We start from the raw sequence: 16,048 nt of genomic DNA on the forward strand, positions 1-16,048 counted from the left end.
AGTCGTCTCGGTTTCAGTGTGTGAAACACGGTGTGGGTTCAGTCACCGGGCAGGGCACGAGCCTTACTTACCTTACCTTCTTCGTATCTTGAAGTACTCCTGTGTCACACTCGCGGTCATACACACACACACACATACATGAGTGTGCGCGCACACGTGTCGGACACAGAAAGTAGCGGAAGGATGAACAGTAGACATGGAGGAGAGAACGTGCCACGGACAGTAGGAGAGCACGACTTCCTTCTGTAAGTGGCGATACGTCGTTTGTTGCGAAGGTTTTGTGGCCACACCGCGAACAAAACGGTCGGCTACGATCCCTTTGATACGTCTATTTCGACGCCGGAGAGCTTCCATTACCGGCGGCAAGAATTCGCTCCGCTGGATCTCCTCTCAGGGCCGTCATGGTGAAAGTCGAGGAATCTCGTACAGCTTGTCTTCTGGCGATTAATGCTCGAACGGGTCCGAACATATTGGCTTTTTAACGCGTTAACGCATTAATTATCGCAAGGATTTCCAATAATTGGCGATTGGTAAATTTTCGATGAAATTACTGAAACTCGAGTAGCCGAATATCGATACAGCTTGATTAGAAAAAGATGGATAACGATCCTCGTGTAATTGGCGACCCAAGAGGCATTTCCCGATATTAATGAGTAGAGAAACATGGAACTAATGGGAGATCCGCGATCAGATACACCACCCTTGCGAGTTATCGAATCATCGATCTTCTTCCTGTTCGGTATGATAGCGAGGCGAGTTGGCGATTCGGGCTTGTTAGGTTTACAGGCCTGTACACGAACGTTATTGCCCTTTCGTGGAGGCACAAAAGCAGCCGGTCCGTTCCGTTTCTTCCGTAGAAGAATTACGTGTAGGTCACGTTCGTTCTGGACGTTTTGAAATTCGAGGCAGCTCGAAGGTTTCTTCCAGGACTCGTCGCGTCATCTCTTTGCTCCGTCGCTGTGGTATTGTGTACGAATGTCGGACTTATAACAGTCTGTGATGTAATTCGTTACAGACACGGTAGCCACAGGAAATATTCGTTTCGTCGCCTTGAACTCGTGCCATCTCTGTTTGCTGGACCACCACGTGTGTGTTTGAAAATGACAAAATTTCACCAATTTCGAATGAATAATCGAGCAGAATTCAAGCATGAAAGCGTGACGATATTACAACGAATGCTTGATCATTTTCAAGCACTTCTGTTACTCTAGATCATCCAGATTTCTAAATTTCCGTTTAATGGCAAAATTGTCTTGGATAACTGATTCTACCAGCGGTACGCCAACAATTTCTCTATGCAATTTTTCTTCGACGTACTACTTAGAAAAAATGATGATATATCGTGTTCATCATGCTTGCTTTCGCCCGTTTACGCAAACACGCGCGGCATTAAGCTGGAAATTGGCTAGAAAGTACAGCTATCTAGAGTCCCGTGTAACATTATAACGCTACCGTGTACACGAGCCAGCTATATGCATCGTGTTTCCTATCTCCACCAGATACCTCCTTGTCTGTGTAACGTGTGTTGCGAGAAGGTATTGATATCATCGTTTCAGCCCTAACGCCTTTTCTCCTGGAACTGGAGCGAATACCAGCTGAGAACCGCTGGGACCAGTTAAACCGACGATATCATTCATCGAATATGGAGAATCAGACGTTTCTTTGAGATCGAAGCTCGTTAAAGTCTGATCAACTCGCTTCTATTCTCCTCCTAACTCCAGAGAAGTTGTGCCTTTGATGGACACTTTCGAAATTCGACCTAACACCATTAATTTCCCAAACACCAAAAGCTCTGTGATCTAACAAGCCAAACTTCTCTTAACTTCCTGATCAATGCCTTCCTCTGTATCAGTTTCAATTCAATTGAATAGTTTCGAATATTTGATGGGATCGAACCCTTTTCGACTTGGATTCTTGAGTACGTATTAAAATCGATCCCACCCCTTTCGTCCCTCTCCCTGGTCCGCGCTCAATGTTCTTTCGCGCTAGATTCGTGTCACGTCGTTCGTTGATTCGCCAACTTCTGAACGCGTCCTTGTTCCTCGGTGCACGGTCACCTTTGCGATTAAACTGGCTCGTGTAACAGGGAGGAGCAGTGAGCAGGAGCGACCAAGCCCTTTTAGCGGGCTCCAGGAGGCTGTTTAAACAGACGGGATACACGGCAAGAGGCTTACCAGCCCGGTCGCGAGAGGTGCATCGACCGTCCTGCCGTTGTAAACCGTGCTCGCATCTCGTCCTCGCCAAGTACGAAAGCCGTGGCTACCATACCTGGTGCTACCACGCCGTCCGTACCACCACCTCGGCCTTCCAAGATTGTAAACAGCCGGCAAGAACCGGGGAAACCAGACGATGGGTAACGTTGCTCCCGGTTCTTCGTCCTTCTTCCTGCCTCTTCTTCTTCCATCTTCTTGCCTCCTCGCCGAGATGCGCCCAGCTGCAACGGCTCGATATATTAACCCTCTCGTTGCGACGCGCCTTTGACAAAATGCGCTCGATGACGACTCGAAATCACCTTCATTACAGCAATTAAAGAATTCTTCTTCCTGGAGCGTCCACTTTAATAGGGCACTTGTACACGCTTTCTCGTAGTGCCGAAGTGAAAAAATGACGAGCAAGTATGAAAATGAAGAAACACAGAGAAGGATGGTTTTCGTGGCAACGATGACGAAGAATGGGCCCGGAAAGATGGTGGATCGTTGGTGCATTGTTTCCACTGGGAGGACACTGGAACCGTGTTGCCTCTGTGATGATACGTCATCTTTATCTCCTTTCTCTTTATTTTCAGTCGCAACTTTGCGCCAAGAGATGATGCACCATCAGCAGCTCGGATGCGAGCCACCTTGATATCCTTGTTCGCGATGAATGCCAGATTGTTGGCGGTGTTGATTTAAGAAACGGAGATGAATAGGCGACACTTGGACGCTTGATGAAGGGAAACGCGACGTGAGGTGGGAACCGAAGGGAAATTTGAATTTCTTTTTTTCCTCTCTTCGCATTCGCGCGAGTTGGAACGCGTTTTCGAATCGCGGAAGGAAAATCGATGGGATCGCGTGCGAGGGATGTAACGGGATTCGGAGCGCGGGGTCGGGGCTGTCGATCGTACGAGGTAAGACGAGACGGTGGAGATAAAACGTGACGAGGAGAGTTTCGAAAAAGAAGATTCGCGGTATCGTGACACTGACTCCGCGGCCGGTAACACAGGCCTAATGACTAATAACATCCGTGATTGAACGCGCCGCGAACCCGCGACACCGTGTCGCGAAAGTAGGCACAATTTACGGGGACACGCTGTATCCTCTGTACCCTTCTCCCGTCGATTTATTGCCATTATGGAAGGATCTATTATATCCTACCATCAGATAGATCTTCCTTAGCTACGGTGCACGTGCACGCGTCAGAGATGAACCTTGAACTTGCTTTATTGAGGCTTCGACGTTTGAGTGACATGTATACTGTCATCCGGTGAGATTGAGTCGTCGTGAGATCTGATTCGAATGCTGAAGGGATCAAGTCCTTCGTGGACTATAGGTAGTACGTATCAGGTCATTTGTTACAGCTGATCAGAGTAATAATTAGGGATTTTGAATTACGGCAGGGGTAAATTTTATAGCCGGTCGTTATTTGACGCTTCTATGCATGAATTATGAATGCACTATCATCCGGGGGAGATTGAAAGTGTGAATTATTTCGCGGCGCGATAACGAACTCGCGATAAACAACGCCCCGTTGTCTATACATTACGAAATAAATGTATTCCGCGACAGGCGGTTGTGAGGATAAATCAGAAAGCGGTCGTGTATAATTCTTAGTGTCGTCGGTGTAACAGCGGGTTGTTAAAGATTCGACCACAAATTTTCTGCCGGTCTGTCCGCGTATTTGGTGGGGTGTCTACCTGCGGCGATAGCGGATGGGCTCCGTGCACGCGCGATGCGGACCTCTCCAGTCCGCGAACAGCGCTCCAACGCGAAGGACGTGGGAAAGATCGATTCGTCGTTGCGTCTCGATCGAACAAACTCTCGTTATACCTTCCTTCGATCGATCGCAATTAACGCAATCACGAATTATCCCAGTGATCCAGTGCTCTCTATACGCTACCCACGAAACACTTGTCCGAAACTGGCGCGAAATTTCAATTCCTTCAACTCGAATCGAGTTCTTCCGTTGAAACATCGTGACGGGGACGAGGCGAGTGAAAACTCGTCACGGTTTGTGAAGTGAAGAAGTGTCGGACCTGTGTTTCGAACCTGTTCATCCTGTACGAGGTGTCGGTCGACATATATTTCGTTGTCCAAAGCCTCGGATACGTTCGATCGATGCGACGATAAAATTCTCGGGCAGCGTGGCGCGCGAACAAGGAATAAGCATGGCCAAGGCGGCATGGTCGTCGAACCCGAAGAGACACGGACGAAATTAGCCACGGCGTTGATCGTGCCGTGACCTTGACCGGTGTTGACCAACCTGACGAAAATCGAGAGTGGCGAATCGGCCGAGGGGATTCGTAGCCGTGTGCCGAAGGACAGGTCGACGGAAGGGCGTACCGACCTGAGATGCGCCATTTTCGAGAACCGATGCGAGAAGGTGAACGATCCTTGGAGCGTTTCGCCGCAGACCGGTAATGGGATACCAGAGGTGACGGCAAGATGAACGGTCACGGTTCCACCAATGAGGTACTTGCGCTGTGTTCACGTCCGACGTTTCTTTTCCTCCTTTCCTTGGCTTTTTCTTTTTTCTTTTCTTTTCTTTTTTTTTTTTTTTTTTTATTCCTTAGCCATGTCGCTCGCGTGCTCGCGCTTTCTTCTTCTTGTTGCGTTCTAAATTCGACGCGCCACGGGCTTTAGGGCTCGTACACACTGCGCGGGGTGAACCATCGTCGTCTGGAGAACGCTCGACGGAGTTTCTATTAGGTCATTTCAAAAGATAAATTTAAAATAATGAAAGTCGGTGCTTAAAAATAGAAGCCAATATTGCATCGATCCTTCGAATTTTTAAATTTAATTCCATAGATGGCTTCCTAGGGCCATTATTTAATTGAAGCATCATTTGATCAAATTGATAGGTAAAAATAATGTAGGTCATTGGGTATGTATGGTTCAGCTGATTATTCGAAAGAAAATTTGCAAGCTGCAGCTGTTTGCTGATCGATGCAGAAATAGTTGCGCTTTTGATCGGCCGTAAGGAACTCGATATTACGTGGCTTTCTGAAACGTTTCGTTCAACATGCTCGAGTTGCAGTCGGTCTCGGACGTTTTATTTGCGTTTGTGTGCACGAACCCTTATATATATAGCTGTTGCAAAGACGTGGAATTTCTTGAAGTTCGCGACCGTGTCTTGCGTGCTCGTGTAGCTCGGAATGTTTTAAATAACTCGTTTATTTTTCAGTAAACTTTCAGTGCGCATACTTCTATCAAAGATATTATTTTTTCATCGAAAAGTCATCGAACTTATTGAACGGTCTTCACAATTTTATCTGAATTCCTATGAAACTTTATTCGAATAGAACGATATATATATTGCAATGCAAACTTATCGGCATGACCGTTATCGAAGGCTTCTGTACACCACGCGTTGTCTCTGTTATTTTTTCCAACGCGAAACCTTTGCGATTTCTGAACGAGTTTCGCTTGAATGAAGAAAGACGGAACGAGGGTGATAAGGCGTTATAACTGGCTGATTAGATAAGCCTCGGTGACAGGTATGGCATTGTTAGCACGTCGAAACTAGCATGGTACCTTTTCAATGCTCCACATTCGTCAGAAGCATTCGAAACTTTTCCAATCAGCTCGGATCGATGTGCCGAACTGTTCGGGAACACTTGCCGTGATCACGATCACTCTTGGTATACCTGCTACGATTTTCACTGAAAATGTGCTCCGGTTATCCACGGGATTGTTCGTAAATACCGCTGATAAAGAACACGCGTATCGTCGGCAGGCAATTTTAATTATCGAACGAAGATAGCGACGAATGGTTGAAGGTATACCGACGATAACGTGTTCCGCTTGCGTACGTATCGTTTGAAATTTCGATAGTCGAGCAACCGTGCTCGAGATATCGAGGCCAGGCGATTTTCCATCTTTCCAGTCGGGACTCGGGATTGATTGGACATCCAGAATGGAGGAATAGCTGGCGAAAAGCCAACAGAGTCCCACAGAGAAAACCGCACGGTTAGACGAGGCTTTCTTTTACACGCAATAGCGAAAATCGAAAGGCGATGTTTCTTTTTTTTTCCATACACCACAAGGTACACTCCCTTGCTTGCAAACACGTCGATAATCACGGTTCCGGGAACGGCCGGATATCAGTCACGTTTTATCTACCCGCGAGTTTTGCATAGCCAGTATCGTTTGAGGCTCGATACGAATTTCGACTCGCCCTTCTTCAATCAATAATCCGCTTAATACTTTAAGAAATCATGCAATTCTACTTAAAATCTGTCTTATCACGTCTGGACGTTTCTACTGTGTTGAGTAACGTCTTATCTTAACAGTGTTTCAATTTATTCCTTGCATTATTATTCTGATATTACCATAAAATATTTTCTCAAATGTCTTTTATATTAAATTTCCGGCGCCGGCTAACCCTTGCAATGAATGCATTAAACGAGCGCAGTCTGCATCGAATGAAAAATTTCAAAGGGAATATCCTTGGTCCTCGGAGTGCTATAACTTTTAATTTCCATCGCGGAACAAGTATAACGAGAACGGGGTTTATATAGCGGCGACAGCGGCCATAGCGCCATTAATCTCGCATAATCATGGCCGATTAATTGGCATGCAAATGAGTTCGGGCACAAATTGCCAGGACCGAAGCCGGGCTCCGATCTTCTTTGTCTTACTTTCCTAATCTTCGATTAATAAAGCGAAACGCGTACGTGTTCTCTTTTTCGTGAACTCGACAGGTTAAACACAAGGTCTGTTCCCTAGTCAAGGTTGATCTTTGAAATTCACAAAGGAGAACCGAAATGGTCCTTCTCGGAATCGCTTCTTCGTTTTTAAGGTCATTGTATAATGTATTTTCGTTGTGGATTCTCTTTCTTTTTGTGTATCTTGCCAAGAAGCACTTGGAAACACACGTCTGCTCGAAAGTTCTCGGCTACCGTATGAAATATTCATAACATTTCGCCCGGTTCCTGATGCGTTTCCAAAGATCGGAACAATTAAAATCATCTCTGGCCCGAATTCCTTCGCGTCTGCGTCCGTGAAATTCTGAGCGATCGTCGAAACGCTAAAGGGAGGAGCTCACGGCCAACGGGGGTGTAAGATCCTAGAAGTTTCGCTAGCAGAGTTTCAGAAACTTTCCCGGAGGCTGAAACTCTAAATATTACCAGGATTCGCGGATCCGTTATAGGATTTAAGAAAGTTCGCAGCTGCGAGCCGACTTTCGGGACTTTCTTATTGCTTGAAAAATAGCCCGGTCATTCCGTTTCCCGACTACCGTATATACGTACATCGTTTTTTCAGGAAAAAAGAAACAGTCGTGCAAACTTTATCCTATTTTATATACAATTTGTTCTTGAGAAAACATGGTCAAACGAATGTCAGGTTATTCTGTTAAAATTATTAAAATGATATACTATCTCTATATCATCATAGCTTTCTAGATCGTTAAGGAGTTTACAAATTTCCCAACGAAGCACTTCGCGAAACCTCAATTTCCTCTTAATCCGAATGAAATGTACATCGGTGAGAATGAGATGACGAAGTAGAGGGTGGATCCTGGTGGTTTTCGTCGAGTTAACCTCGGATTACCAGCCATAACGTTTTACGAGCGCGAATACCCTGCCGGAATTACCATGCAGTCCATGTGGACGGCTCGTAAGATGCTCGTAAACGAGTTGCATAAAATTGATTCGCAACAGTCGGCATCGTGTGGCCGACACCGATCGTCCATTTGGCCCGCGGAATGTTCGGCGATTCTTCCGAAATCCTTCGAATAAATTGTCGAAGGTGGAGAAAATCGTGGCGGATTACCTTCTGATTTCTCGCATTCGAAAGGAACCATCTCGTGAAATTTCATTCGACAAGCCGGTCCAACGATCGCGTTATCTTTCCCCTCGGAATTCAAGAGCGTTCGAACGAGAACGATTTAGATAATTCCCGCTTGGCCGAATTGAGAGAATACCAGACACCTTCGTTACGCGGCACGGCGTTTTAATTCCCGCGGATGAATTCCTGATAAGATAACGAGGGATTTCGCCTGCTTGGCAGACGTTTGCTTCGTAAACAGCCGGCTTGTAAAATCCGCCCACAAATTCTTGCCAGGGAATATATCTTCAGCAACGATATTCCGAAAAAGTTTCCTGACAAATTTCAAGATACGTAGATTTATTCAGTCTCGATTTTACGAATACTTTCTGTCACCTCTTTCCCAAAGAAAAGTAGTCGGTCGAGATGAGCAAACAAACGCGTGTCCGCGTTAATCGCTTCTGAAAAGGAATCCTTTGAAACCAGTGTCGGGTTCACACGCGATAGGAGGGCGTAGCACACACACTGGGTCTGTGGGTTACTCTGCGGCCACGCGGAATTATTCGGCCCGTGGAACGAAGCGCTAATGAATATTGATGCTTCACACAGGTTCGCTCTAGCCGAGGTCGATGCATTAGCATCATTAACGCTACCCGTCGACACGGGAGGAACGTTCGGTTGAAAAGAGGAGTCCGAACACAAAAAAGCATCCTGAGAAAACGCCTTCGAAAATGGGGAAAATTATTCCTCATTGTGTAATCACTATATTATTTAACGGACACGTGTCCATTTTTCGTTCTCGATTTAAAGCCCATCTTAACGATAGGAGATAGGAGAAGTTCAAAGTCAAATTGTCGTCAGTGGAAACCTGCATTTAGATGGTATCTAATCGGTGGTCGAGGAAATTAAACGTAGAATCTCTGTAGCATTGAACGAGGTTAGAACGTGACCAATTGGCAGACCACGAAACAATTTAATGCGATTAGATGTTAGCAGGGAAGCGGCAATGTCTGTCCCATGTCAAATTCATGGCCAATGACGTTCCTCGAACGGTGATTCGTGTCAGCTCGTTGCTTCCCTTATCCCTTTACTAGATCGGCCGATTTGAATCGGCTTAAATCGACTGTTTTATCCATGGTAGCCAATTTACAAGCTCCGATATTTTCTCGATAGTTTCAGAAACTCCTTTCTCCTTTTATTAGAACAGTAATTTATGAGAGGTACCGAAAGAAAAAGTGGATGGATACTCGAACCGATAGCCAGAGCCGAATGTTTTCTTACTTTATCGATTACCTTTAAAGACCGTTTTCAACTTTTTCCCTCGACCTGCTACTTAACTTTTCAACCGGAAAGTCTTTCGAATCGGTCCGACGATTAAACCGAGGAAGAACGATCGACGAGCGCTATTCAGCAATAGTTCCCTCGATTATTTCAACAAGATCATTTCTCTACTTTTCAATCGTTTATCAAGCTTATCGAACGGTAGATCCTCGATAAGGCTTTCGAAATTTCCATCGAATATTGGAAATAGGTGATTGAAAAGCAAGTGGAATAATCTAAGCGATAAATCGTCGTGTATGATTAACACCTCGCGGGAAAGAACTTTCAAATGAATCGTTCAAAGAGAACACCTAGGAGCTGCCCTATACAAACATCTCCGAGTGTATCGAATACCAAACACTCGAGCGGCTAGAAAAGCAATTTCAATCTATCCTTCAAAGAGAGAAACACAAAGGTAACGTACAGTTCTATCGCATGAAGCACCACCTCTTTGCGGTTCTTTTTTTTTGCAAGTATCCCACACGCGGAATAAACGAACGATGTTATCTGAACGAGAAATCGAGATAACTCGCCCACCTATGGCCCGAAAGGCGATGGAACGAACAGCTCGCGGTGGTCGCCGAGAATGACGGCAAAGGAATCGCTCTATTACCGAGCCGCTTATACGCCGATCTATCGCGTCGGAGAACGCGAGAAGAGGCCGTTAGTCAAGCGGCTAATATCACGTTGTCCGTCCAGATGGTCTGGCCTTCGAAGGAAGAAAGGAATCCTAACAAACGGCCAGCAGAGAGAGAGCCTGCCTCCTTATTATCCGTGACTCCTTCGAGCGCCGTACGAAACGCTAATTACGAACTTTCATTACGAGTCACGCTCTACTCTCGACGAATAGTGGGCCGATCGCGATCGCAGAACGGCTTCCGTGGCCAGAAACGACGAATAATGTTGCTCTTCGTGGAATGGTGGTATTTGTGGGTGTGAGAGGAAAGGCAGTGATTATACGTGCGAGGAAATATACTTCCTTTCTGAGATTTATACTCGTCTGGGTAGAAATAGAAACATAGAAGCCACTTGGAGCGGAGGACTCGAAGGGAAAATGAAAAATATAAAATTTTAAATTTCAGAAAATTATTTTTCTCATGGGAGACAACCTTAAGCGTTTACGAAACGGCGGGAAGCTAGTAGAGACATCAACTCGCCACTAAAAGGAGTAGAAACCTTACAGTAAATCGGTAAAAGAAGTGGAAAGGAAGCTGCATAATAATTACAACTATTAATCAGCCTAGCCACCAGGCTTAAGCAGGAATAAGCATCGATTAGCCTGCTCCTCTGCCGAGTGTCGATGATCCGTGTGGGCGATCTAGGGACCAGTTCTCCGGCATTCACGTTTCTACCGTGTGTCACCAGGATAGAGGAGAGGGTTAGCAAAGGGTTCGACATGAATGTTAGATGGAAAAGGAGAACCCTTATCTGTGTCGACGAGCTAGAACACCGTTTGACGTTAATTACCGTCGTTCGGGAAGGTGAATGATTACGAGCGCGCAAGATGAAGATAGCAGTGAAGCTTCGGATTCGAATCGCGAGATTATTTACGATTATTAATCAAACGGCTGGTACACCGGCTGCCGCATCGATCGGAAATTCCTACCCCCGTGGCTTATAATTTCTACGAATGATCAATGGCAATCGGGATGGGAGACTACTATCTCTGTGCTTCATTAGCTCGACCGTGGCTAATGTGCTGATACGAGCAAGAATCACGTCCTCCTGATGATCAGCACTATCTTAACCCGCGGCAATCAAAGATTCGCCGTTTCAAATTCATCTTCTGTGACTGATTGATTTATATCATCCTGGTCGTTCGTGTCCGCGTAGGTGAGAAACTAACGACAAGTTCGGGAGACACGAATCGATATCTGAATAATGTTGACAAATGTACAAGACGTCGTTTAAACTTCGTTTAGAGATCTTCATTAGCATACGAACATTTATAACTGTAACGTCTCTATTTGAGGTAGAAGGAAGAATCCTCAGCTATCATTCTTTCCTTCAAGATATCTCGAACAATGAAACTATTAATTCTGAATTTCTTTGTGAGAAGAATCAGAGTAAACGAGACAGGTAGAAGGTATCGTTTATGGCGTTTACGAAGTACCTAGGCTAATTGCGAGGTCCTATGTAGGCTCGAACGGCGCGAAGGAGCCAAGATAGATAATTAGGTATATTAATCACGAGCGGCGGGCGTCGTTCGCCGCCTCGAGCCTCGAATTCAGCTCGGAAAATCGTTCGAGTCGATCGGTTTGCGTGGATGTTCGTTCATTGTATGCATCTCCACGCCTGGCGGAGGTATTCTCGCGCGATAAACCGGTAACCGCACGGCTGTTACACCGCGAACACACCACGGCCACTTTGTCCTAGCGTGTCTACACCCCTCGGTAACCTTAAAGCTACGTTTACAAGTGTCGGCGAGCGCCAGGATTCACGCTGGCTGTCACGCTCGAGCATCTACCCACGCTAAGAATTGATTTAAAGACGCGTCGGAAAGAAAACGTTCATTCTTCGTTTCCTCGGGAAGTCTTCGAACGCTTCGGGTTTCTAGATCGAAATTTCTAAGCTTCGAATTCGAAAGTTACAAGATCACGGTGCCGATCTCGAGGCTCATTAGAGCCGTCATTTGCGTCCGCAATTTCATGACGCGGCGCGTTCCCAGCGAAGCGTAGATCGATCAGGTCGCTAATGCGAAGGTAGATTTATCGCGGCGCAACATCTCGTTCGTCGAACGCAGGATGAGAAATGGACCGGTAGGAAGAGGAAAGCGGAACGTCGCGTGTAACTCCGCGGACGATACAGGGAACGGACAGTGTCTCGTTTGTCTTTGGTTTCGCGAACCGGATGAAGTGGGCTTTAACTAGAGGGACAGGTCGACTTAACGATATCTGCAGGGACGTTTTGCTGGCAGCGAAACGAATGATCGATATGTATTCCGTGGTGAACACCAGCGAAGTCGTTTGGTCGACCGGTGGTCGCCTCTCGTGTCACGCGAGCCGGAAGTGAAAGTGAGCGACCGGAGGATTTTTCGCTTTGGCGAAACCGCGACATCTTGTCGCACGTCGGATCGATGATCGTCTCCTGGCGAACTTGAATTGACATCCGCGAAAAAGAAAAAAGAACACGTGGGTGTGTTCAACCCTCGAACGGCGGACCATGGAGAGAGCCCCAATTTTCATTCAATTTATTATTTCATACTACTTTCATTTCCTAAATTTTACACAGTTCCTTTAGAAATTATTGAAGCTCTTTCAATTAAAAATTATACATTTAAATTTATTATCTCGAATAGCCCTTCGCTGTTCAGGGGTTTAATGAAAGAAATGAACAATACAGTAAAACTAGGTAATACGAATTTATTTATTTAGTTGTTTTACATCTTCCTAGAACGCTTCATTACCAGAAGGTAGCCGGTAATCGTAAAGCGTTCGAGTTATTTCACGCTCGCCGCCGAATCCCTTTAAATCTCGCGGCTGGAGCGTGAAACGGCTCGTTTCCAGCCGAGTTGCGCCTCGCTTCATCGTTCGCGATAAATAATACTCCAGCTGCGTTGTCCTTTGAGGAACAATTAATTGTACCAGGCCGAGGAGGACTGGAGGCGAGAAATTTCATAGCCGGGATACCTGGGCTCTTGCTTCTGCTGCCAATTAACGGCAAGCTAGTCGCGCAACGAGCCTCGTTTGCGATGACAACGATGAGAAAGATGCTTACGCTCGAACGTTCCGTTTCACGCGGTCTACGCTGGTTATGTTAATTCCGCTCGAGGCTCGTTCATTTTCCGCCTATAAACGATGCTGTTCTCCGCATGCTGTTACACTGTCCTCGTGATTTTATGCGAAACTTGGGACAGATTTTTAACTCTCTTTATTTCAATGATTTTCTCGGCGATCCTAAACCTGAAATTTGATTTTCAAGTAACCATTCAAAGGTAGATAGATGCTCTAAGAATGATTTTAATCCATCATCGTATGGATATTTTCACATAAATGTTATAAATGACCTTACGTACGTGGAACTCTTTATTGGTACACATAATACCTGAAGAGGTAGCCAGGGAATTCTAAATGGACACCTAGCCGCTATTGGAGCAGTTGAATTATTCAGGAAGCCTCGAAAGATTAATGGTTTCACGACGAGCTGAAGAGATTCGCTGATGTAACGATAGCGAAGAAACGTCGCTCATTTCCTGACTGTTCGTCGCGTACTTAATGGCGACAGAGGGGGACTGGTCGGTGAACGTGTCGCAAAAACGTAACACGCGGTAAGAGTTTTTCAAAGAATCGCGCGACTCTGGGAGCATCCTGATTGGTTCAGCGGACGCGTCCTCGTGGTAATCCCGACGACCTTGAAACCATGGCTACCATAACATCGGCGAACAACCTCGACTGGCCTCACCTCTCGTTCCTCCGCTCTTCTTATCATGCGTCCTATGGGGTCTCTTCGTCAGCTTGATGTTAGGTATCGTTCACACCGCGCCGTAGTATCCTCGTTTCTTCTTCGTTGATCGTTAACAGAAATTTGATTTGTCAACGGCCTTAGCCACTTAGGCCATACCGGTACCCGTAAGATCACCGAAGTCAAGCTAAGTGGGCCCGGTTTTGCCAAAAGATGGGCGACCGTGTGCTGTTGGCAACGAATAGCGGATAGCGAATAACGAATAAAATGAATAATGAATAAGCGAAATAACGAATAACGAAACGAGATTCTACGGCCGCTAATTTTCGGTGGGCAAAAGGGTACCAAAGTTCCCAAAGTACGTCACCCTCGTAGATAAAACGAATGTTTGATAATATATATATTATCATAATCTCTCAACGGAAATATCATCGACAAGCCGTAACGTTTACTCACAAATTCAAGTGGTTGCGCAACAAACGAGCTCCGTTCGATCGTTCCATAAAAAGAGCAGCAGTGTATACACCAGCTTGTTTAACTATGTCTCACGAGTTCTACTGATCGATCGTGACAAAGCAGACAGGAGAAGCCCTTCATCGAAGTGGCCCTCTCTCATTCATTCGCGACTCGGACTGTCGACACATCGAGTGCGATCGAACATCATTTTTCTTTTTCTCCGTTTCGATATCGCGCGCAGATGCGCGCTCTCAAGATGCCGGTAAAAATCATCTCACGAGTGACTTGCTGGCGTGCCATCGAATCGATCGAAGGAAGATCGAGAACAGACGGAGCAGCGATGGGTGCTCTCGAAATCGACAGCACGTGAGACGTTCGAGACGAAACGCATTGGTAGAAAGTCGTAACTCAAAGGTGATCCCAGCCTCTTATTATTATTCATGAGCGAGGAACTGGGTCAGGGAGGCCGATCGATTACGTTCGATCGTTCTCGAACGAATTCGTGGCACTGTCTCGACGAGACGCGACACCTCGCAACTGGACGTAATCCCACGGCTGACGTTTCACCTTCTACGCATTTGCATGTGGGTCAACGGGTAACGCGACGACACATCTGTGAACTCGTCTTATCGATCCGCCACTCTTTATCGAGAGTAAACACGGAAAGGCTTCGTAGTACTACCGCGCGAGATAAGGGACCGCCTACGAAGCCACTGGATCCATTCATTCTTTATTCGAGGCAACGACGACGTAATTAGTTGGAAGGGGCTTTGACCGACGATTAAACGGCGACGGTCTAACGGCCGAGCCTCATCCTCGGTTCCTAAGGTCAGACCGGATATTGTTGCTCCCCTTTATCATTGAACGATACCGTTCAGCAATCTCAATGAATTAAAGAAAGAAGAGAAAAACGAGTGTCCCCATTGAAGATTCCAGCGTGTAGTTACGAAAAGGGAAAATTTTAAATGTCACAGTGGAATTAGACATCAATGGTCAGACGCGAGTGTTATGACTACTCTACTGCAGAGGTGGAGTTCGCTAAGTAAACTTAAGCTGCAAGAATTTCTCCTCCGGCCATAATTCACCGAAGCGATGTATTTTTACCATCGAGTGTCCACAACTTGCAAGTGAAGTGCTAAAACATGCGAGGATTCAGCAATGTTGGCTGAGAAGAGGATGAACGACCTCGGATTTACCTTTCAGAGACAGATATAATATTTATCGTGTTGATTCAGTGGCACGGTGGGCCGGCGTGCCACCGAATAAAGCGAGGATTCCCTCGAACAAATAATCCCTCGGCTCGGTAAAGTGTTCGCAGAGCTATTCTCGATCGGTCTGTGTCCGCTCAAGATCGCGGCTGTTCACCTCGTCGCCATCGAAGGTCGAAAGAATAGTAAACGAAAAGGTTACGGGCTCGTCTAGCACATCCGTAGCACACTTGAGCTTCGCTGCTTGCCCGATCGTCCAGCCACCCACTTTAGTCAACCACCCACGTGGGTGTACGTACGAGCAAAGCACACAGTGTTCCCCGGTGTTTGCATTCCTTTCCTTCGATTCCCGCCATTTTGACGCGTTACCGCTGGATCCGACGTCTGTATTCTGGCTACAAGAAGAATTTCTCAGGATTGTATCATTGGAAAATATTAGAAAACACGGGTCTCCGGTGTTAGGTTTCAGTCCATTTTTCAGGACATCCGATCCTGTTCACGGATCTCAAAGCTAACGAGATATTATTTCGAAGGCATCGTTTCGATACGGGAGGCCAAACAATCTCGTTCCTGGCATTCACATTCGAGCCATAATAACGCGTACACGCGTGTAAACGGCGACTTTTGCTCGCGATAACGTTCATGGAAAAACTGCGCGCTGCTCGACTTTACGATGAACGATAACGGTGCAATAATCGG

General features: G+C 46.2%; 1 protein-coding gene across 8 annotated transcripts in view; it reads left to right on the forward strand.

The window, feature by feature from the left end:
- LOC114879978 (tensin-1) overlaps window positions 1-16,048 on the forward strand; it is a 118,701-nt gene that overhangs the window by 44,762 nt on the left and 57,891 nt on the right. Inside the window, exon 1 of one of the 8 annotated variants that reach the window (XM_029195472.2) lies at window positions 3,942-4,667. The exons of the other annotated variants lie outside the window; for them this stretch is intronic. Within the exon in view, the coding sequence (XP_029051305.1) occupies window positions 4,641-4,667 (27 nt within the window). The 5' untranslated portion in view covers window positions 3,942-4,640. Of the gene's footprint in view, window positions 1-3,941; window positions 4,668-16,048 lie in introns of those variants that run through there. 8 annotated transcript variants of the gene reach the window in all.

Source organism: Osmia bicornis, chromosome 14 (assembly GCF_907164935.1).
Source record: "Osmia bicornis bicornis chromosome 14, iOsmBic2.1, whole genome shotgun sequence".
Classification (NCBI taxonomy): Eukaryota; Metazoa; Arthropoda; class Insecta; order Hymenoptera; family Megachilidae; genus Osmia; species Osmia bicornis.